Source organism: Prionailurus viverrinus, chromosome B1, assembly GCF_022837055.1.
Source record: "Prionailurus viverrinus isolate Anna chromosome B1, UM_Priviv_1.0, whole genome shotgun sequence".
Lineage (NCBI taxonomy): Eukaryota > Metazoa > Chordata > Mammalia > Carnivora > Felidae > Prionailurus > Prionailurus viverrinus.
Genome location: NC_062564.1, coordinates 46,573,761 through 46,595,469, shown reverse-complemented (window position 1 = coordinate 46,595,469; position 21,709 = coordinate 46,573,761). Strand labels below are relative to the sequence as shown.

The 21,709-nt window shown below is 42.7% G+C and overlaps 1 protein-coding gene across 13 annotated transcripts in view; it reads left to right on the top strand.

Moving 5' to 3' along the window:
• UNC5D (unc-5 netrin receptor D) overlaps nucleotides 1-21,709 on the top strand; it is a 554,486-nt gene that overhangs the window by 500,538 nt on the left and 32,239 nt on the right. For all 13 annotated transcript variants that reach the window (XM_047857031.1, XM_047857032.1, XM_047857030.1 and 10 more), the window contains 3 exons: nucleotides 10,580-10,748; nucleotides 12,396-12,623; nucleotides 21,495-21,644. In XM_047857031.1, the coding sequence (XP_047712987.1) occupies nucleotides 10,580-10,748; nucleotides 12,396-12,623; nucleotides 21,495-21,644 (547 nt within the window). The remainder of the gene's footprint in view (nucleotides 1-10,579; nucleotides 10,749-12,395; nucleotides 12,624-21,494; nucleotides 21,645-21,709) is intronic.

Sequence of the window (21,709 nt, the reverse complement as noted above, 5' to 3'; positions counted from 1 at the left end):
TTTAAAACCAGAGCCTTATGAAGATACAAAGGACTCTCTGCATCAATTCCTTTGAGTCTACCTCTCTCATTGTGACCTATGACTTCTACCTCAGAGGCATATGATATAGGTCCAACATTGGAATCCAGGGGGCTGGTGTTCATATTAGGAGATCAGTGACCAGTCAAGCTGGACAGGTGACTGATGCCACATTGAATGAGCTTCATCAGGCTTTTCTTGCTCGATAGTGATGGATAGAAGCAAACAAATTGTTTCTGTCACCATTTGTGTTCAATGCCCGGGCATAGACTGGAATCCTGTCTGTTGCTTCAAGTGAGTTTTAGAAATTTTTATTAGAAGAATCAGAATGGCAAACATCTATCCCTTGAAGGGGATTTGGCAATAATGAACCCTCTATCAGGCAGAGGGAGCTGCTGAGGAGGGAAGGCTTTTTAAGTAACAAGAAAAGGTACTCCTGACCACTAGTGCAAGGGGGAGCAAATTGCAGCCATTTGGGAAACACATTAATTCTTTCAGGTTACCAGTGCCATGCAGTGTGATCAAAGGGGCAATTAATCAAATGGTGTCTTGAAGGGTTAATGCACCTTTAGCCAAAGACTGTGCTCTTGACTACACTGAAATCACAGTGGCTTCCTCACAGAGTCATTTAGGTTAGAATATCATGCCATTGCCCCCAAAACGAGAGGATGGGAAGAGAAGAATTGAGACAGAGGGAAGAGGGAGGAGAATTCTCACGTTGTCATTTTATGATCTGCTTTTTTTTTTTTTTTTGGAGAGAATTTCCCCCTACGATGCTCATTACCGTTCCTTCCACGTCACGCCCCCTTGGTCCACAAACAAATACACATAAATAAAAATTGCCATCACTTTAATCAAAGTATATTTGAAGCCCCTGTGAGCTCACAATGTGAAGTGATTAGAACGGTCTAGAAGAGTCTTTAATTAAAGATGCCATTGACAAGATAACAATGGTTTGTGAATGTTGTTAATAGATCTGAATGGAAGGTGGACCCTAATTCAATAAGAGGAAAGTCATCGGTTCATGAGTTTGATTGCGCATTGTAAAGGAACACCACATACTGTAATTATTTTTATTTGTATGTGTCATCATCTCTTTTATTGCCCATGCTGGAAGTAGAAATAACCTGTCCTATTAAGATATTTAATATATATCATCCTTTCCACTTCACTTAGTTATAGCCTCATAAAAATGCTGGGAGAACACACCAGCCCACACTGAGGCTGCCCTCTGTGCTTTCTAAGACAATCCACACACCCTTTAAAAAATCTGAATGATGAACCTCCTAAGTCCCTCAGTTCTAATCTCTGAGACAAACCAGTAGTAACTTCCTAGGACTCCATAAAGCTGTAGGCAGACATGGAGTCTCATTCCGGAAATAAGGACGGGCATGCTGGTGGCTGACACAGTGGAGATAACCCAAAGGTCAACTGATACCTTGGTCCAGTGGTGTGGTGTCTTGGAGACCACAGGGGACCAGGAAGCAGAAGCAGAGAGATCCCTAGGTTCTGACTTTAAAGTGAACAAGCTACGAAAAGCCAGGTGGTAGACCGAAGAATGCTCCCCTCACCCACCCAAAGATGTCCACGTTCTAATCCCTGGAGCCTGTGAATGTTATCCTACATGGTAAAAGGGACTTTATGGGTGTGATTAAGGTTAAGGACCTTGAAAAGCAGAAATTACCGTGCAGGTGGGCTCATGGAAGGGTCCTTCTAAGAGGCAGGCGGGAGGGGCGCCTGGGTGGCTCAGTCAGTTGAGCTTCCGACTTCAGCCCAGGTCATGGTCTCACGGTCTGTGAGTTCGAGCCCCGCATTGGGCTCTGTGCTGACAGCTCAGAACCTGGAGCCTGCTTCGGATTCTGTGTCTCCCTCTCTCTCTGCCCCTCCCCTGCTCATGCTCTGTCTCAAAAATAAATAAAAACATTAAAAAAAAAATTAAGAGGAAAGCAGGAGTATCAGAGACAGGTAAGAAACATGTAGTGGCAGGTGGAACAGGGGTCTCCAGCTAAAAAATGTGAGTGGCCTCTAGAAGCTGGAAGAGGCAAGGAAATGGATTCCTCTCTAGCACCCCAAAAAGGAACACAACCTCTCTGACACCTTCACTTGAGCTCAGTGAGCTTCCGACCTGCATAACTGTATGATAAAACATCTGTGTTGTTTTAAGCAAGTCTGTGGTATAGCAACAATGAAAACTACCACAAGCTTCTGTTGCAACCAGTGTACCTCAGTGCCCTGCTTTCCTAAGGCTCAGTCCCTACAAATATCCCCTCCTAACTCTCATGCCAATGTTTTACCTTAGAAATGCCAGGTTTGGGGGAATGTGTCCCGAGGAACATCTGTTCCTTCGACTGCCTGCCTCTGCACATAACCCTCAACCACCACCACTAACAGGAAGGGAGATTCTAGTCCCCCACTCTATCTCAAGTGAGGTATGACTTTGGCCATGTCACTCCATCCCATGTTATGCCCTGTGTTTCCTCATCTGCACAATGATGGTATGGGGGCTGACAACTTGTAGGTCCTTTCCCAGCCTCAAATAAAATGATCCTAGAAATAGGACTCAGGGTTTGGTCCAGAGGAGTCTGGTTCCCCCATTCAAAATGTAAATGAACTGGGGGCACCTGGGTGGCTCAGTTGGTTAAGCGTCTGACTTCGCCTCAGGTCATGATCTCGTGGTTTGTGAGTTCGAGCCCCACGTCGGGCTCTGTGCTGACAGCTCAGAGCCTGGAGCCTGCTTTGGATTCTGTGCCTCCTTCTCTCTCTGCCCCTCCCCGACTCATGCTCTCTCTCAATAAACATTAAAAATGTTTTTTTTTAATAATAAGTGTAAATGAACAGAAAAGTAGGTATAAAACTATCCTAGCCGTGTGCTGCATAGACCCACACACCCCTGTTGCCTGTCACTGTAAAGTGTCTCAATGAGCTGTCATTCCACTTTTCCTGGTAAACAAGCTGAACACAAGCCCGACACTGCATGAAAGATGAGGCTTAAATTGTATCTAGGAACTGGTGGTTTACGGGTGATTTGTGATTCCTTTAGTATATTAATTGGTAAACACCTATGCATGTGTGGGTAAACTAGAGCCGTTTAACATGTGCAAACACTTTAATCTCTCAGTGTGGTTTTGCTCACATTGCAGCAAACTCAGATACGCACTCTGGTGCCAATTGTAATTCCCCTCCTACCCCATCCCCCCTCATGCCATCTCCCCTCCTGTGATCCTATTTCAGATAATGTCGTGTGGGTGACCCAGATCTTTAAACCCTTACCTGGTTGAGCCTTATGCTTCTATCCTCAGCGAATTGTGCTTGTCGCTTGTTGTAATCCACTGTTCTGACTGCTCCTTTCCCCACCCCAACTAATGGAATATAATGACTTGATGAGCTATAGCATTATTTTCATTTATTTATTTATTTTAATGTTTATTTTTGAGAGAGACAGAGAATGCGAGTGGGTTAGGGGCAGAGAAAAAGACACACAGAAGCAGAAGCAGGCTCTGAGCTGTCAGCACAGAGCCCGACGTAGGGCTTAAACCCATGAGCTGTGAGATCATGACCTGAGCCGAAGTCGGATGCTCAACTGACTGAGCCACCCAGGCACCCCGATAGCATTATTTTCAGTCACTGCTAATCAACCCTCCCAACCCAACATCCTTGCTTATCAATCCACAGGCTGTTTAGAGACAGGAGAGGTAGGACAGTCCCCGTGTGGTTGTCTTTTCCAACACCATAGTATCATCCAAGGCCTTAAGATTGAGTATTTAACCTTGACCAGCCTCCAACTCGCATTTCAGAAACCTTCCCTCTCTATATTTGACAGCTGCCAAGCCCCCACTGTGTGAGGTGTAGCTCTGGCTATTTTCTCAAGATCTACACAACTTTTCTCAAACGTTCATGCCAGGGCTACCTTGCATGTGAGGAAGAAAGGAAAAAGCATTGGTTCCTGGGCCCTGTCCCAGAAATATGGAATTGAACTCTTAATTGCTGGTGTCCACAAGTATAATTTTAAATAGCTTCCCAAAGATTTATGGACCACTTTATAGTTTCAGGACCATTTAAACACCTTCAAGGAATCTACTGTGATAAAGAGAATATTTTGCTTAACTTCTCTCTTTTTCCCCTGTTCTGCTCCTCACCCCCTATTCTCCCTTTCCAAAAGTCTTTTCTTAAATGGCAGTTATGGAAAAAAAATCCTCAGGTGACCTGGCTGGGGTTGAGTGATGAGCCACGCTGGCTTTCAGGGGCCCATTTCTGTAGGAGGTTCTATGATGTTATTTTCCTGGGGCTCATCTGAAAGGTCTGGTCAGAGCTGGAGAATAAGACAGGTGTCTAATTCAAAACAACAGAAATAAGAAACCCAAACCCTGTGATTTTCATCCACAACAATGTTAACATTCAGGTTAATATAGGAGGATTTTAAATTTTTTTTTTTCAACGTTTAGTTTTTATTTTTGGGACAGAGAGAGGCAGAGCATGAACAGGGGAGGGGCATAGAGAGAGGGAGACACAGAATCGGAAACAGGCTCCAGGCTCTGAGCCATCAGCCCAGAGCCTGACGCGGGGCTTGAACTCCTGGACCGCGAGATCGTGACCTGGCTGAAGTCGGACGCTTAACCGACTGCGCCACCCAGGCGCCCCAATATAGGAGGATTTTAATGAAAAGAGAGAATAATAGTTAACAGTGTGTACCTTCTTGGGTAGGAAACTTAGGAAGCGGGAGCTACATTGTTTTCTGAGCTCTAATTTTAAGACTAAGTACAGCTTCCATCTATCTGCCCTTTATGTCTATTCCATTAAAATATGATTTAATTATGTATCGACCCAGGGTCTGGCATAGTAAAACTATCATTACTCTCCTGCCTGCATTCCTGAGTGATACTCTGGGTAAAGGTGATCAAACCTACATTAATCTATAATATAGACCATAAGGAGGAAAGGTGGGAACTGTAATTACCAAGCACAGCATGGCAGACAACAACAACAATGAAAATCTCATCTCGAAATCTGGAGCTGGTTGTTTCCCTTGAAGAGAGTGACACATTCCCAGCCCAGAATCGGGTCAAGTAATGTTGAGAGCAAAAGCAAAACGTGCACAGATCCACCTCCAGACCTGCAGTGGTTAGCAGCTGCCACCTCGGAGCTGCCCTCGTTCAGCGCGACCTTCGTGGCCAGTGGTGTGCAGGTGGGCGCTGCCGAATGACAGTCACTACGTGGCTGGCTGGTGTGGCCAGCATGGCCAAGCTTGGACCAGCTTTGCACTGCCAGCAGCAGCACCCCTCACCCTCCAGCACATGTTTATGCAGAAGTCAGTGACCCCGCTGATTTCATTATAAGAAGTCTAGAAAAATTTTCCCTGGGCCCCTATCTCCATTCATTCATTCAAAAAAAAAAAAAAAAACCTACTTTTGACACAACTTCAAACTTAAAGAAAGGTTGCAAGAATAATACCACTTCCAACCATCCCATACCCATATTCACCAGTGTTGACATCTTACCAGTTGGCTGTATTCTGCTCTCTTCTCTCCATGTGTACTTGTGTGCATATATGCACAAAATACATATCTACAAACACACAAGTATATGTATGTATTCTTGTAACCGTTATGAACAAGATGTCCTTTGATCCCTGGGTACTTAATTGTATGTATCCGAAAAAGGAATTATCTTGCATAACCGCAGCACAATTTTCAAAATCAGGAAGTTAACAGTGAGACAATTCTATGATCTATCCCACCAACCTTACTCAGATTTCGCCTGTTATCTGAATAACGTCCTTTATATCTACCGTCATGTGCCTTTTAGTCTCCTGTAATGTGGAGCAGTTCCTAAGTCTGTCTCTGTTTTATGACATGGACAGTTTTAATTTAAGAGTGCAGATCAGCTCTTTTGTACAATGTCCCTCAATTGGGGCTTGTCTGATTCATAGTTTCCTGTGGCTAGACTCTGATTATGTGTTATTGGCAGGAATGTTACAGACGGATGCTAAGTTCTTTTCACTGTGTCATATCGGGAGTGATATTCTCTGTCCGTCCATCCCTTCGCTGCCAATGTTGACTTTGATAACTTTGGGTAGGTGCTGTCCATCAAGGTTTTGCGCCGTAAAGTAGTATTTTACCCTTATGTGATTAGTAAGTACTAATAAGTACTCAGTACTAAGTACGTACTTACTAGGTAAGTACTAAGTGGGAAGATACTTTCAAACCCTATGAAGAGTTCTTTATTACTTTCCAAGTGTTCACCAAGTAGATTAACATCCATTCATAATTCTTGACTGAGTCAAGTATTAATGTGGTTGGTTACCAAATGACTTCCAACATTTATTAGCTGGCTTTCTGTTGCATAGGACAGTTTTCCCTCATTCATTCATATCCATAGATCTCATGAGTTACGTTATTCAATGGGTTACAATCCTATACTACCATTATTTACTTTAATACTCAAAATGTTCCAATTTGGGGCCAGTAGGAACCACTTCAACCTGGCTCCTCCATTCTTCTCAAGAAATATTTCTGAGTGCTTACAAGTGGCATTATAGACCATGATGAAAGGGAAAAAAAAAATCCCTGGCCTCATAGAGCTTACATTCTTGTTTGCAGGAGACAAAAATAAATAAATATGCAAACAGTATATTGCACTAGAGGACAGTACGTGTTGTGGAGACAAGACCAGCTTTGGTGTTGGGAAAGGTCAGGGAATGCCTCGCTAGAAGGCATCATTTGAACAAAGACCTGAAGGGCATGAGGGAGCTGGTCATGTGGCTGGAGGAAAATTTCCAGACAGCACCCAGCACTCCAGAACAGCAGAACAGCTGTGATTCCTGGAGGTGGGAACACGGTGGCATTTTCAGTGGGATCCTGCTGGTTGCCGAGTTGAGGACTGACTGTGGGAGGTAAGGGTGGATGCATTGCCAATGTGCCTTAAATTCCCTTAAATAGCGCACATCTCTAAGGCCGCAAAATTTTTGTTAAAGTGTATCTCGTTATAATGACAATTTATCGACTTACTTAGCCATCTTCAAAAGCACAGTGCCTGTGAAAATAAGACTCTTAAGGAGGAAGGAAAGGTGGGCATTCAGCGTTGGAAAAGGAGAAAATCTCCACCCGCTGAGCACATATTAGGTGATTTTTAGTTTTATTATTATTTTTTTTTAACTCTCAACAATCTTAGAGTCCATGTTAGTTTGCACGTAAGGGAAGTGAGGCTCAGAAAGACCTGGCTTTCTCTTCTGCCACGAGGGATGTGGTCTCCAGCACAATGCTGTGAAGAGCACAGGGAGGACACAAGTGGGACCTTAGCATGTTCTTTTATTCACTTTTCTAATGTTCTCTGCAACAACTCTTCTCATGGTTTCCCTTCCTGGAACTGAAAAAAAGTCGCAATGTGAGTATGTCTTACCAGATTACTGGGCAAAATGCTCTTGTGGCCATTGGAAGCACCCTTTCCCGCCATGGGTATTTGTGGTTGGGGGCATCATCTCTGCAAAGCTGGCAGAGTTTTCCCCAGAACCCTCAGCTGCACTGTGTAAGCAGAAATTTGAATTCAACAGCCTTGTTTCCATACACTTGCCCAACAAGCCACCTGGCTACACAGTACTAGCTCTTAAATTATTGATCTTTTTATATCTGTAAGTGTTCATAAATATGCATGGCATATGGTAGGCTGGATGGATGGATGTGTGGGTAGGCGGGTGGATGGATGGATGCATGGGTGGGTGGATGTGTGGGTGGATATGTGCATGGGTGGGTGGGCGGATGGATGGGTGGGTCAAACACAAGGAAAAAGACAAGTAGCAAAAGTCGAACAGAACCAGACTTTCCCATGTACACTAGAGCGTGTGATGCACCACAGTGATTCATATGATGGCTTTGAAGTCACTGCTGTTATTCACAGTTATCATTAGCTCACAGCAATTTTAGAAACCTGTGTTGCCTTTTTTTTTTTTTTTTTTTTTTTTTTTGCTTAGCAAGAGCATGGACACTTCCTTGTCATAGGTACTATGGGAAAACTGAAATGCCATCCATACTGTCCTTATGAATCTTTATTTTGCTCAGACCCAGTTAAAGGCTTCTCTCCCCAGACTTCTGTCCTCAAATGTCCTAAGTCTGTATCCATGACTACACTTGGACTCCATCCCCCTTCCCCCCATCTTTACTTGGGATGTCACAAGAGCCAGCAATTGGACCAGAAATCTGCTGGTGGTTACAGGGAAGGGAAGTGCATCTGGTCACAGAGGGCAGGAGCCCACATGGAGTCAGAAATTTCGGGTGTATTTTGCAGCTTCCACCACTTTGAAGACTTCTCTGTGACTTTATGCTGTGAACACCTGCCTCCACAGGTGTGTGAAGAGCTTTAATTAATATTGGTAAATCTCCCTGATTGCCATAGGTAGAAGATGGAAGAAAGGGATAAATGATTATTAATCTTGGGGAAGAAAAACGGTGAGATTTAAGTTTTGCTCCTTCCCCAGAGACCTACACCCACAGACACTGTTTTCATGGTAGGAGGATTAGATATAAATCTTGATTTACTTCCTTTGCACTTGTGGAAATGCCCAGTGCCTGTTTAATGCAAAGCTCCTGTTTCCTGCTCTGCCGAAGACTCGCGGTGCTCTGCCTCTGATTCCTAATGCTGTTTAAGTTGTTACGGAGAGGAGCCTTGCTATTCACGAGTGTGAGAGTTCATCTAATTAGCTGATTTCAGTTCATTTGGCATTAAATAATTCCCCAAATTCCCATATGTTTGAACAATATGTTCAACAAGGGGGATGATTCTCTGAAAGCAATTAAATCGTTCTTTTAGGAGAGCTTGTCATCGGTCACTCATAAGCATCCCTGCCTTTCCTGCCTGTGATGAATGCAAACAGCAATTACACGGAAAGCGCTTAACCTTCTCTAATGGCCGCTGGCAGGCATCCACATGCAGGCTGCTGCTTCTGGCGGCTTGTAGCTCGCGTTGGAATTTTACATTCCGCCCCCCCCTCCCCGAACCTCAAGTATATCGTTCTAGGCTGTTAGGAGAGCGTTTGTTCTTGCTAATACACTACTTTCCAACCCCGCCCGCCTTGCTTGCCTGCTCTGCTTAAAGGTGAATGCAGACATATTTTCAGTGCACCTGTACCCCTGGTTGTACGGGAGGAACTGTCCACTTTGGACTACGGTTGCCTAGGTGGAAGACTGAATGTTTTAAGTCTGTCTTCAGGGCTTCCTGGAGAAGGAAGGGGATAGTGTATTCACATTCAGGTCTGTTTTAGATAGAAGATGCTCCCACCCACTTATTCACCTGGACTTCTTTTGCAGAGCACATTAGGAATCGTAAGCTATAGGATGGCCATTCCTATCTTGAGAGGGAACAAGCCGTGTCAACTAAAGCAATTCAGAAATTAATAACATGTTAGATATACTCCTAGAAAAACTGTGTGTTTATACAAGATCGTGGAAAAGGGGGTATCTTTTAGTGCTAAATTCCATCTTCTATCTTGCTCAAGGGGTTGCTTTTTTGATGAGGGATGACATATTTAAATGCCCTTCCTAAGTCGGGTAAGAGAAAATTTCAGTAATAAATAACACCAATCCTAGCTCTCAATGTAGCATTGTCCATCTGAGAGTCTTAAATTGCTTTGTTGTCTATATTCTGTAACACTGTATTCTTACAAGTGAAAAATACAGCCCTCTCCCCAGGAAAAAAAAAAAGTCAGCTTGTTCAAAAACACATAAGCAGTTGGGGGAAGAATGAGCAGACTTTGGGGTTCTTTGCATCATTTGGGGGCAGAGATTAAAACCAAAAGACAGGAAAATGAAAGAAACATTCAATGAGGTGATATCATTTCCCTTTAGTTAAATTTCCCTTTCTTTTACTTGTTTCATGACTATTCCCACTGTCAATAATTCACAGTCCAGAAAAATCTGAACACTAGGTTTAGATGGAATGACTTTGACTTTAGAACTAAAATAGGAAAGAATTGAAAGATACACATTTATCTATTTGGTGGCGCACATTTATAACTGTCTCCTGCGCGATCACTCTATAACCTGTGTGTTTATGCATTGGCAGAAAACAAAGGTTTTCGAAAGCAGAAGTGACACACTCAATCTGGGTATAGTTGACGCATTGCTTTGTTCCCTAATAAGTTGTTTTATCACTTACTAGCATTAAAAATATTTGTAGATTGTGTTGTTGGGAGAAAGGGATCAGTCGTTCCTATAAAGCTCTCGGCTTCAGTCGTTGACAACGTCATCAACAAGAATAAGAATTCAGCAGCCGGCATGTGGCATACCAACCAGGTGTTTGCTGTATTCTATTCTGCCTGTATTTCTGAAGAAGCACTTCTCATTTCGTCACAACCTAGATTTGAAACCTAAGCTAAACTCGGTCCATGTGCTTGAGTGGTTCAGAATAAATGGCGGTTGCCCAGACCAGCCATGTGCATGTAAGGTGCCATCCAGGAGAGAATCCTGGGAAACAGTTTTGCTCAACCTGAAGAAAACCCCAGTCTGTAACTAACTTCTCATTGAAACGTACCCCCTTCTTTACATGCTTCTTGTATCCTTTCCCAACCATCAAGCCTCCAGTCGGATGGATCTGAGGTGCTCCTGAGTCCTGAAGTCACCTGTGGCCCCCCAGACATGACCGTCACCACACCCTTTGCATTGACCATACCACACTGTGCGGACGTCAGTTCTGAGCACTGGAACATCCATTTAAAGAAGAGGACGCAGCAGGGCAAGTGGGAGGTGAGACCCTATTCTTCCTTTATAAAAAATGGGATTTGGTTTTCACCTATGGGATAGATTTAACCTTATGTTCTCTTAACACGAGTCTGCTGTGAAATCTGTAAGCATTTTCTTGTTTTTTCAAAGGGTTGATGGTGTGTGTTTTACAACATCCTCAAGGTACTGGGTAGTGTTTTTCCATGATAATGGAAAAGAGGAGGAAGGGAGGATCTGGGGCTTTTCTGTTTGGTTTTAGAATACATCACTCATATGTATTTACTCACACAGGCATGTTACCTTTATGTGCCCATCCATGGTCCATAAAACCGTTACTCCTGTCCTTCCTCCCAGACCATGTCCCTGTCTGAATTGACTTTCCCTGTCATCTCTGTGGAGACAGAGAGGAGGCTCAGGGCACACAGGTGGTGTTCATAAAAGAAACTTCTGACTTTACCATCATTATAACATGTTGAAATGTTCAGCAACACAGTAGTTGGCTAACTGTATTTTGATGCATTAATGAATGCACCGAAAATTATTGAACGTCTGTCTCCCTGTGGATATGAGTACATTTGAAAGAGATGCAGCACAAGGAGAGAACAGAAGAGAGGGGCAAGAAAACGAGAAAGCATGTGAGGAAGGTAACAACAAGAGATGGACACAACAGAGATTGCAGTGGAATTGCTATTTTTATGTGAAACCTCTGATTTATTTGACAGGGATTCCTTTTCTGTCTGTCTGAAGTCAGTTTGCATGAAAGCAGGTGAATTATCTTGCTGGAACACAGTGACCTGCTCCCGCTAGCCTTGGGATCTTACCTCCCAGGAGGTGCTCCCAGCAAAAGGAGTAAAAGGAAAATCTTGTTTCTTTAGGAGAAGAAAATTCCCAGTTGCTGCAAATGGATTACATTTACCCTGCCCAGCTATCTCTGAACTGGCCTGTACTCTTTGCTGAAAATGCATTCTTCTATTTATTCGGTCCTGGTACAGCCAGGAGCACATTTCCCGGGCATGATAGCCCATGGGCTATTTATTCCATGGGCTTCATAAAGGGGCCAGATTTTGCTCTTTTTTCCATTATGTTTTGCTTTGCCTTGATTTTTACCATTTCAGTTTTTCTGTTGAGCACTTCCTCACAAGCTTTTCATCCAGATGGTGTTATATTTATGCTCTCCCCAACCAGTCACACACACCAAAGTTCTTATCAAGGACGGGGAAGTATTCTAGCCCATCTTATTGAAACCGTTTATTTAATGGTCCCTCACGAATGAATCCAGTAGAAAGAGGATAAAATATTTGAGAGAAAAGAAGTATTACCTTCACGATATTGGAAGATATCTTCAGAAATAGACCTTTTTCAAAACAAAGTTTGCTTTCAACTGTTACAGATTTTCATAAATTGGGCACTGAACAAATAACTGAAAAAAGGAGAACTTTGGAAATGAAGTTTGTTGTAACCTATAGAATTTCAATTAACTTAATATAACTCACGTAAGTTCCCTACATGAGCAGTTACAGTGTATTTTGATAGAAAAAGAGCATTCAACATCAAGAAAAACAGGACAGTAAAAATATTCTTAAAAAAAAATCATGTATGTCCATGCAAAGTCATTGTTAAATCACATATTCTTTCCAAGCTGAGAGAATTTAAAACACCTTTTCCCAACAGGAAGTGATGTCAGTGGAGGATGAATCCACATCCTGTTACTGCCTTTTGGACCCCTTTGCATGTCATGTGCTCCTGGACAGCTTTGGGACCTACGCCCTCACCGGAGAACCAATCACAGACTGTGCCGTGAAGCAACTCAAGGTGGCGGTTTTTGGCTGCATGTCCTGTAACTCTTTGGATTACAACTTGAGAGTCTACTGTGTGGACAATACCCCTTGGGCATTTCAGGTCAGCCTTTTCTCTAGAATTTTTTTAATTTTTTTTTAATGTCTATTCATTTTTGAGAGACAGAGAGAAAGAGACAGAGCATGAGCGGGGAAGGGGCAAAGAGAGAGAGACACACACAGAATCCGAAGCAGGCTCCGGGCTCTGAGCAGTCAGCACAGAGCCTGATGTGGGGCTCGAACTCAGGAACTGAGATATCATGACTCGAGCAGAAGTCAGTCACTCAACTGACTGAGTCACCCAGGCGCCCCTAGAATTCTTCTTTTGGTGTCATGAAAGCCTGAGGTCTCCCAAAGATCGGTATCAATAGAGAATTCTGTTGCTGAGGGTCTGCAAAATGAAGCCACCTCACTGGTTTGGTGGGGATACCCATCTTGAAGCAAGAGTTGTGTTACTATACGTCTAACAATGCTGAGTTCCAAGGACATGAGGTAGCTGGCACTCAAGAAGAGACAAGGGTTAAATAAACACGTATAGAGAACATCATGTGCTGAATGATAAACTGACTACAGGAGTAATCAGAATTCAGAAAACAGAGACTCCAGGGTACGTGGGTGGCTCAGTCAGTTAAGCATCTGACTTGGGCTCAGGTCATGATCTCATGGTGTGTGAATGTGTGCCCTGCATTGGGTTCTGTGCTGACAGCTCAGGGCCTGGAGTCTGCTTCTGATCCTGTGTCTCCTTCTCTCTCTGCCCCTCCCTGACTCGTGCTCCCACTATCTCTCCATCTCAAAAATAAATAAATATGTTTAAAAAAAGAACAGAAAAGAAAACAGAGACCCCATTGCAGTAGAGATATTGGAGAACAGTCTCTGAGAGCCCTTAGTCAACCTTCATGAATGGGTGTGACTTAGTAGCAAAAGAGAAAGGGCCACCATGTCAAGAAAGTAGAATGGCATGAGCCCCAGGAACAGTAAGAGTTATTTGACGTGCAGAAGGCAGTGAGAAAATCGCTTAAACCACCTAAAATTTGTAGTTAGGGAACAACAATTATAAATCATACCTATCAGCAGGCAGTCATATTATATCCTGAATACACAATCTATTAATAATTAGGGCTACTAGGGCAGAGATAGTTCAAGGTTCCTTTCCATTTTGGGTACTTTCAATCACGTAAAATTCATTTTAAATTAGCTACTCGTGAAGAGTGCGAGGTTATTAATAGCAAGGATAATGCAGGAGTGACTATGTAAGCTTTGCCCATATATAAATAGCCTAGCTCTCCTGACACACCTCATCCCAGATCCCTGCTATTCCAGTCCTGGATCATTAAGTCCATTATGCAGAGCATTTCCTCAGTAACTAGCTTTTAAGACACTGAACTGGAAAACTCATGTTTACCAATAGAAGAGCTACAATGACCTGAATCCTGAGCATAAGCCAGTAAAGGTGACGCAGTGCCACCTGTGTTCCTGAACCTTCCCTGACTATCTCTTAAGTAGCACAGGGCATTTTTGAAAGGCACACTTAGAGGCTCCTGGGTGGCTTAGTCAGTTAGCATCTGACTTCAGCCCAGGTCATGATCTTGCATTTTGTGAGTTCAAGCCCTACATCAGGCTCTGTGCTGACAGCTCAGAGCCTGGAGCCTGCTTCTGATTCTGTGTCTCCCTTTCTCTCTGCCCCTCCCCTGCTTGTGCGCTCTCGCTTGCTCGCTCTCTCAAAAATAAACATTAAAAAATTTGTTTTAAAAAGGCACACTTAATATATGGCTGCATAAAAGGGCCTTTTATCAGAGGGGTGCCATTTTTTAGAGGAAAGAACTTCAGTGTAAGTAGTTAAATCTCATCGTATGATAGCTATTTGATAATCTTCATCTTCTCTTGCCACCCCTAATAAGAACATTTTTCGAAAATAAAATACTTAACAGATGTTTGGCAATCAAAAACAAAGAGTGAGGGGCACCTGGGTGGCTCCGTTGGTTAAGTATCCGACACTTGGTTTCAGCTCAGGTCATGATCTCCCAGTTCATCAGTTCGAGCTTCACACTGGGGTCTGTGCTGATAGCTTGGAACCTGCTCAGGATTCTCTCTTTCCTTCTCTCTCTGCTCCTCCCTTTCTCTCTCTCTCTCTCTCTCTCTCTCGCTCAAAATAAATAAATACATAAAGAAACATTAACAATTAAAAAGAAAAAAAAGAATGTGGGGCACCTGGATGGCTCAGTCAGTTAAGCATCCGACTCTTGATTTTGCCTCAGTTCATGATCTCATGGTTCGTGAGATTGAGCCCCATGTCAGCCTCGGAGCTGGGAGTGGAGCCTGCTTGAGATTCACCCTCTTTCTGCCCCTCCCCTGGTCACACCCTCTCCATCAAAACACAAAACAAAACAAAGAATGAACTGAGACCCTTGCTACCACTGAATAGTTGTAAAATGCATCATGACCCAAGTTTGATGTTTAATAATTCAGCTGGATTTTGAAGGCTGAGTAAACTAAAGGGAACGTGGGGTGCCTTGGAGCATTTCTAGCCCCCAGGCTCATAGGGGTAACCTACTGCCAACCAGTGTGCCCGTGAGGACCCATTCATCACATCAGCCTTGGAAGTCAGCCCTCATAACCAGTTTGGTCTCGCTTTGAATAATGCTCATGTATATTATATACCAGTGAGTTAGACATTTGCCTAAAGAAAAAAGCTAAGTGACTTTCAGATCGTCTATTTTCATTCCTGGTGACTGCTACCAGATTCTACAACAGCTTAACTGTTCACAGATGACTGTGAACTTCAGTGGAAGTCACGAAAATGAGGCCCTAAACACAGCTTTTCAAACCACTATCCTTTCCTATGGGTAATATACAACTTCTTCATCAGTGCTGGGGAAAATGGCGTTCTGCGTCTAAATTGAATCCAAATATCTTTATGTCATCACTTAGGGATACTTTTTAAAGCACGTTAATTTTGCTTTAGAGAGATGTTTTCCAGTAGAAATTCTTTTGACCCCATTTGTCATCATCTATTTATCTCCAGTGATTCTCTTTCCTATTATGTCAAATAAAGCTGATTTTAAAGTTGGCTTTGGTTGTACTTGTTATTGACAGGATGTATGTGACAGCTGTCATGAGCAGCAAAGGCCATGCTTCCCCCTGGGGTTGTGAGAGAGTGTCAGCCTTGGTTGAGTAACTCTTCTGGCCCACAGAAAGATTAAAACGTAACTTGTAGCTTTTTGGAACACAGTCATTTACTCTGCAGCCTTAGTGTCTGGGTTTTCTGTTTCTGAAAGCATCTGGCTTTCTGGATTCTTCCCTTACCAGGTAAACATGTTCGAGACCTTCTACACAGGTTCATTTAAAGCACCTTAATATCCCAGATCATCTGTGTCACATTTTTCATGGCATCATCTGTGGCATTTAATTGGAGGAGAAAATTCTATAGTTACTAAGCCATTAAAACCATTCCATTTTAGGAAAGCCTTAGCAACAGTTTACTTTTTGAACCTCTAGCAGACTTCACACGTTGATATTAGTTCCCCCAACTTATGTGGTGTGAGCTGAATATACTAGATACAGTGATGATTCATGGTCTGTAACTCTGATGGAACCCTGACTTCTTAATCAAAAGTAATGTCATTTTTCCAGAAGCAATTCTGCCGCAATTGCCTATTCTGGAATTAGCCTCTGTTATCACTGTGATAAAAATGTTTTGTTGTGATTTGGAAATAGATACAAGGTTGGTCGCGATCGTTGCTATATTTATTTCAGTGCATCTTTCGTATCTCAAAGAAAGAACACCTGTGGGCCCAACTAGGACTATCCTCCTCACCAAGAAAGAAGCCTGGTTGAAGATCATAGGGACATCTTTCATTCATAGCTCACTGGGAAGTTACGTCCAACAAAATACTGAAAATTTCCCCCCTCACTGGAACCCTTGGAAGGAAGACAGTTTCCAGACCCAAGTCTTCTGTCCTCTTAGAACCAAGCAAGGGTCTGGCAGCGTTATGGTCCCACCAAACAGTATTCCTTCAGAAGATTTTAGTACTCAGACATGTTGTCCCTTTCCAGACACGCCCTTGTCCCCTATACCTCCTGCAGGCCTGCTATGCTGGCTTCTCCTTTGCTCCCGGGCTATATCATCTGAACAATAGTACCAGTTTCTCTGAATGTGAAAAACAAAATACCTCATACAACTCAGTAAGGCATAATTTAGTTTCAGGTTTTTGAAGATCTGTTTTGATAAATACATTTACAGCTATCTCTAGGAAATTAAATCGGCTCAGATATGTTTCTGTTGTGTTTTGTTTTGTTTTGTTTTAATAAAAATCTGCCCTAAGGTGAGAGGAGAGTAAGAGAACAAGCAATGAGTTCTGTCCTTCCTGCCCCAATGTTTCTGCGATGATTAGAGCTGCCATTTTATATGTGTGTGTTTGACATCGCCCCCTTTCAAACCAAGGGTTGAGGAATGATGGCATATTTACGAAGCAGCGACATTTTACGACCTAGGTTTTTGTTATCGTATTTTATCTCTTTCCCTCTCCCTCACCACACACATATGCACACACAGCTCAAACAAACCTTGATACAGGGAAAGCAAGGAATTAAGCACTTGCCCCATCTTAGACAGAAAAAAGGAAAAACGACTCGTTTTCTTCTCCACTGCTCCCAGCTCTCCTATTCAGTACCTCTCGGTACTCATTACTTACTTGGCATTAATGTGGATTTAGAATCTAATTTCAAAGGATTTCCTCCAGATGTAGTTCTTGTGTTTATCAATAATGCAACCTTGGGAAATATTGTTCATGTAAAGCATTTAAAGGAAAACACCACAGCGACACAATTTCTGTGTGTGTGTGTGTGTGTGTTTGTGTGCACATGCTTAAGTTCAAACAGTTTTGTCTCATAAATATGTAAATTCAGCCTGCCTGTTTTAGTATCCCTGAAGCACACCTGAATATTGCTGCCTGTCTCATTAAATCAACATAAAGAGCTCACTGAGGCACAAAGCCCAGGTTTCTCCTGGCCACAACTCCGGGACTGGATAACTAACAGCCCCCAGTGTGAAATGAGGAGGCAGACAGACTAGAACCAGCACCAACCCTCGCCTTTGGGCACACTTTATGGACAAGAAACTGGCCAGAACCTATTTTCGAGTTTAATTAATGCAGATATCAATTTAACAATAGAACCAGAGATTCACCATAAGGTCCTTGCCATATAGGAAGCAGAGAGAAAAAAATCAAATGAGGATCACGCCTCACACTCAGGGTAATATATCCACTGAATGAATGACTCACAACCCGCTCAGCAGAACTGTTTGTATCACTGATTCTCAAACTTATCTGGGCATCAGAATCATCTTTAAAAATACAGAGGTCAAGGCCCGGCCCCGAGGGGACTGCAATAGGTTGTGGGCAAAACTGGGAACTCTGTGCTAAGTATAATTTATTATATTTGGGGAGTGTTTTAAAACGTTTACTCAGGAGTTTATTTCTTTAACTCTGAAGCCAGTTGTGCCTTGAAAAATAGATAAATATGATGATTAGTTCATTATTGGGCTTCTTCGTCTTAATAACTGCTTGTTTTGTTACAGAAGAACTATAATTGCTTATTATTCTCTGCAAAATCGTGAGACCCCATTAGTTGTAGGTAGTTGGTTCAATGGGTGGAGAGGAAAGCAAGCTAAAAACAGCAAAAATAAATCGTGGTTGTATTTAAATTAGGGGCCCTAAAGCAGAAATTTTTAAAAGGTACCATTTTCTTCTGTGATAATTATAAGTAGACATCTATTAAATTTCTAATGTTCTCCATTCTGCTTAGACAGTATATGTAACAGTAGTGCAAATACAGACGAACTTATGTTATCTTTATATATATCTTGCACCATTGAAAAATTATCTATGGGGGTCCCTGGGTGGCTCAGTCGGTTAAGCAGCTGACTTCAGCTCAGGTCATGATCTCACCGTTGGTGAGTTCGAGCCCCATGTTAGGCTGTGTGTTGACAGCTCAGAGCCTGGAGCCTGCTTCCGATTCTGTGTCTCCCTCTCTCTCTGTCTCTTCCCTGCTCATGCTCTCTGTCTCCCCCTCAAAATAAATAAACTCTCTCAAAAATAAATAAACAGTAGAAAAATTATTTATGGGATAGAGTTCATAATAGTCTGACCTTCACATGACTCTAAAAAAAAAAAAAATTGAGCATAGCATAGAAAAAGGCAGGGAAATGTAGAAGAAATACTGGACCATAGTCAGGTTGCCCTGTTTTAGTCTTAGCTCTGTCACTAACCCTATAGCTTTAGGAAGATGGCTGTCTTTGGGACTGGGAGTGGGCTCCATATTTTCATCTGTACATAAGGTACATGGTGATTTAAAACCAAAGTCCTCTTCTACTGTGATGAGGCCGTGTAGTTCCCAAATGTGAAAACAGCCTAGCTCTCCACTAAGGAATGTGTGACCTTGCACAAGGCCCTTCATCTTCTGACCTCAGTTTACTTCTCTGTACATGCAGTCAAGTTAGATTTTTAAAGGAAAGGGGTATTAGAGATCCTAGTCAAATATACTTTGGGGAGTCCACACTGTTGTTACTCTGTGGCTTTAATGTGGTTTTAATAAGCACACTTCTTATTCGTGATTGTTTCTAACCTCACACTAGAATTTGCAGAAAAGAGGTTAACATACAGTCACATGCTGACTATTTTGCTTGGCCATAAATAAGCCCAGCTAAGGAGTAGAAGCCTAAAGAAAATAAGTAACTTGCCCAAGATCACATGGAAAATTGATTGGAATCGTGTGCCTCCACGTACAGTTTATAAGATTCATACTCCTCACAGTGCATGTAGTCTCAGAAGATTCTTATGCTCCTTAAAATCTGAATATCAATGATCTACAATAAACTACAAAGCCCTTAGCACAGCAAGCGAGAATTCATGATTTGGTCACTGCCCTACATTTGCATCATCTTCAGCCACTCACTGTCTACCCTAATCTATCCCATCTCTGTCTCATCTCCGTCCTTTTGGGCCTATCCTGCTCACTGCCTGGAGTGCACACCCCCTTCCTTTTTCTATAGCTTGCTCTGTATTTACTTCCAGGCTCAGCTTGAATATCACTTCTTCTGTGGATTTCCCAGTTCCTTTCCTGGCCTCTCCTCCCATTTGACAAGGCTATACCCTCTGCCTTCCCTTAACCTCCAAGGCATCCCTGTATTTGTAAGAGTCAGATACTATATCATAATCCGACGGCTGCTATTCTGTCACTAGACTGTGAGCTGCCTGGTGGCAGACGCAGTTTTATTTCTATAAACTTAGAGCCCCCATCAAGCATAGCTCTCCAGTGGACACTCACTAAATCTTAACAAGGAACCGGTGACCAGCATCTGTAAAAGGCCTCAAGTCAGCATTGGGAATGGATTCTCTCTCCTCCCCACCCTACCATGTTCCATCCACTTTTTATGACCCCCAACAGATGCCGGCCACCATGTTGTCCCGCCCAACTCCTAGACCCACAATGTTAGGAATTACCCAGCACTGCGCTGTTCAGCACAGTAACAACTAACCACATGTGGATACTTAAATTTAACTTGATTTAAAGGACAAATTCAGGTCTCTACTCACGGTAGCCATATTTCAAGTGCTTAATAGCCACGTGGCCAGTGTCCACCACATTGAGCAGCACACACACAGAACACTGCCAACATCACGGACAGTTCAGCGCTGGCTTAAGAGCCCCCAAGAAACACCCCTCTCACTAAAATGAAGAACTGGAGACAATGACCTTGCAATTGAATCGTTTAGTCCTGAGGAAAAGATACTAGCAACCAATTAAGAGTTGCATACATGTGATGGATAAAAGCTGGACAGCTGCATCTTAGTAAGAAAGGTTTTTATTACTGTTACTCTGTACATAGGCAAGAGTCGGACAAGATAACCTCTGTAGCTGCTTTTATTCACTGATAATTGAAATGTAAGTTTTATTGTATTTATAAGCCTATTTGCCTGACTTCTCACAATCTCTTTTTAGAATCTGGGAAGATTATAGGACAGAATTAAAGGATCTCAGTTTTCTTATTTATGGTAACGCTGCAAGGGAATTATAAGTCAATTAATGGTGATTTTAAGAAATAGATTTAGGGAGATCTCTCTTATCTCCAGGAACACTAACAGCCTCACCCCAGTTGGGAGTTTAACCTTTTACAGAATTGATGTCTGTTATTTTATTTGGCTTGTCATCTCTCTAGTATGATTCTAAGCACCACAGATTCAGGATGAATTAAATGGTTTGCTCAATGGAATGGAGGTGAATTGCGTTTGTGTTAAATGTAATTATAAAGATTTCTCAGCAAAAGATAATAGGAGTGTTTATCTTCAGGAACCGGGTTTCTTTTTTCTGACCTAAACCAAACTTGGTAAACAACTTACTTTCTCTTGGCCTTTTGGCCCAACTTTTATTAACATTATTATAAATACAAATAACACACACACCCTGTAACATTTGTTCTGAACTGAAGAATAAGTGTTACATGATGCCTGTGTTCGTGACCAACACATGACAGGGCGGAGGGGCACTGCTCCTACTGTCGGTGTGAAATGTGAACCCATCCCTTGATTATGGTCCTGGCAAATGAAATTCACACAGCCCTAGAAACCCCACAGTATAACTGTTTGCTGGTGGTAGGGGAGGTCTTTGAGTTTTAAAGAAAGGCATGGCATGTTTAGAAGCCTAAGCAATGCAAATAATGGAAAGCAACCATTTCTTCCTGCGCAGATCCTTCTTAAAAGCTTTTCATCCTTAGTCCTGACCTTGCAAGGCTAGAGGGGTATACAAGAAGTGTGTGTCTTTCATGCTGTCTATTTCTGGGAGACACCTGGGAGTGAGCATGCCTACCTATGGAAAGAAATGTGGCAGAAATTGGATACTTCACTGTTGTGCCTCTTTTCTCTTCCCTGCCCTATAGGAAGTGGTTTCAGATGAAAGGCATCAAGGTGGACAGCTTCTGGAAGAACCAAAGTTGCTGCATTTCAAAGGGAATACCTTTAGTCTTCAGATCTCTGTCCTTGACATCCCCCCATTCCTCTGGAGGATTAAACCCTTCACTGCATGCCAGGTACTGGCCAGATGGGCTGCTAACAGAAATGGCTCTGCTTTAACCCACAAGCATGTCACAAACCC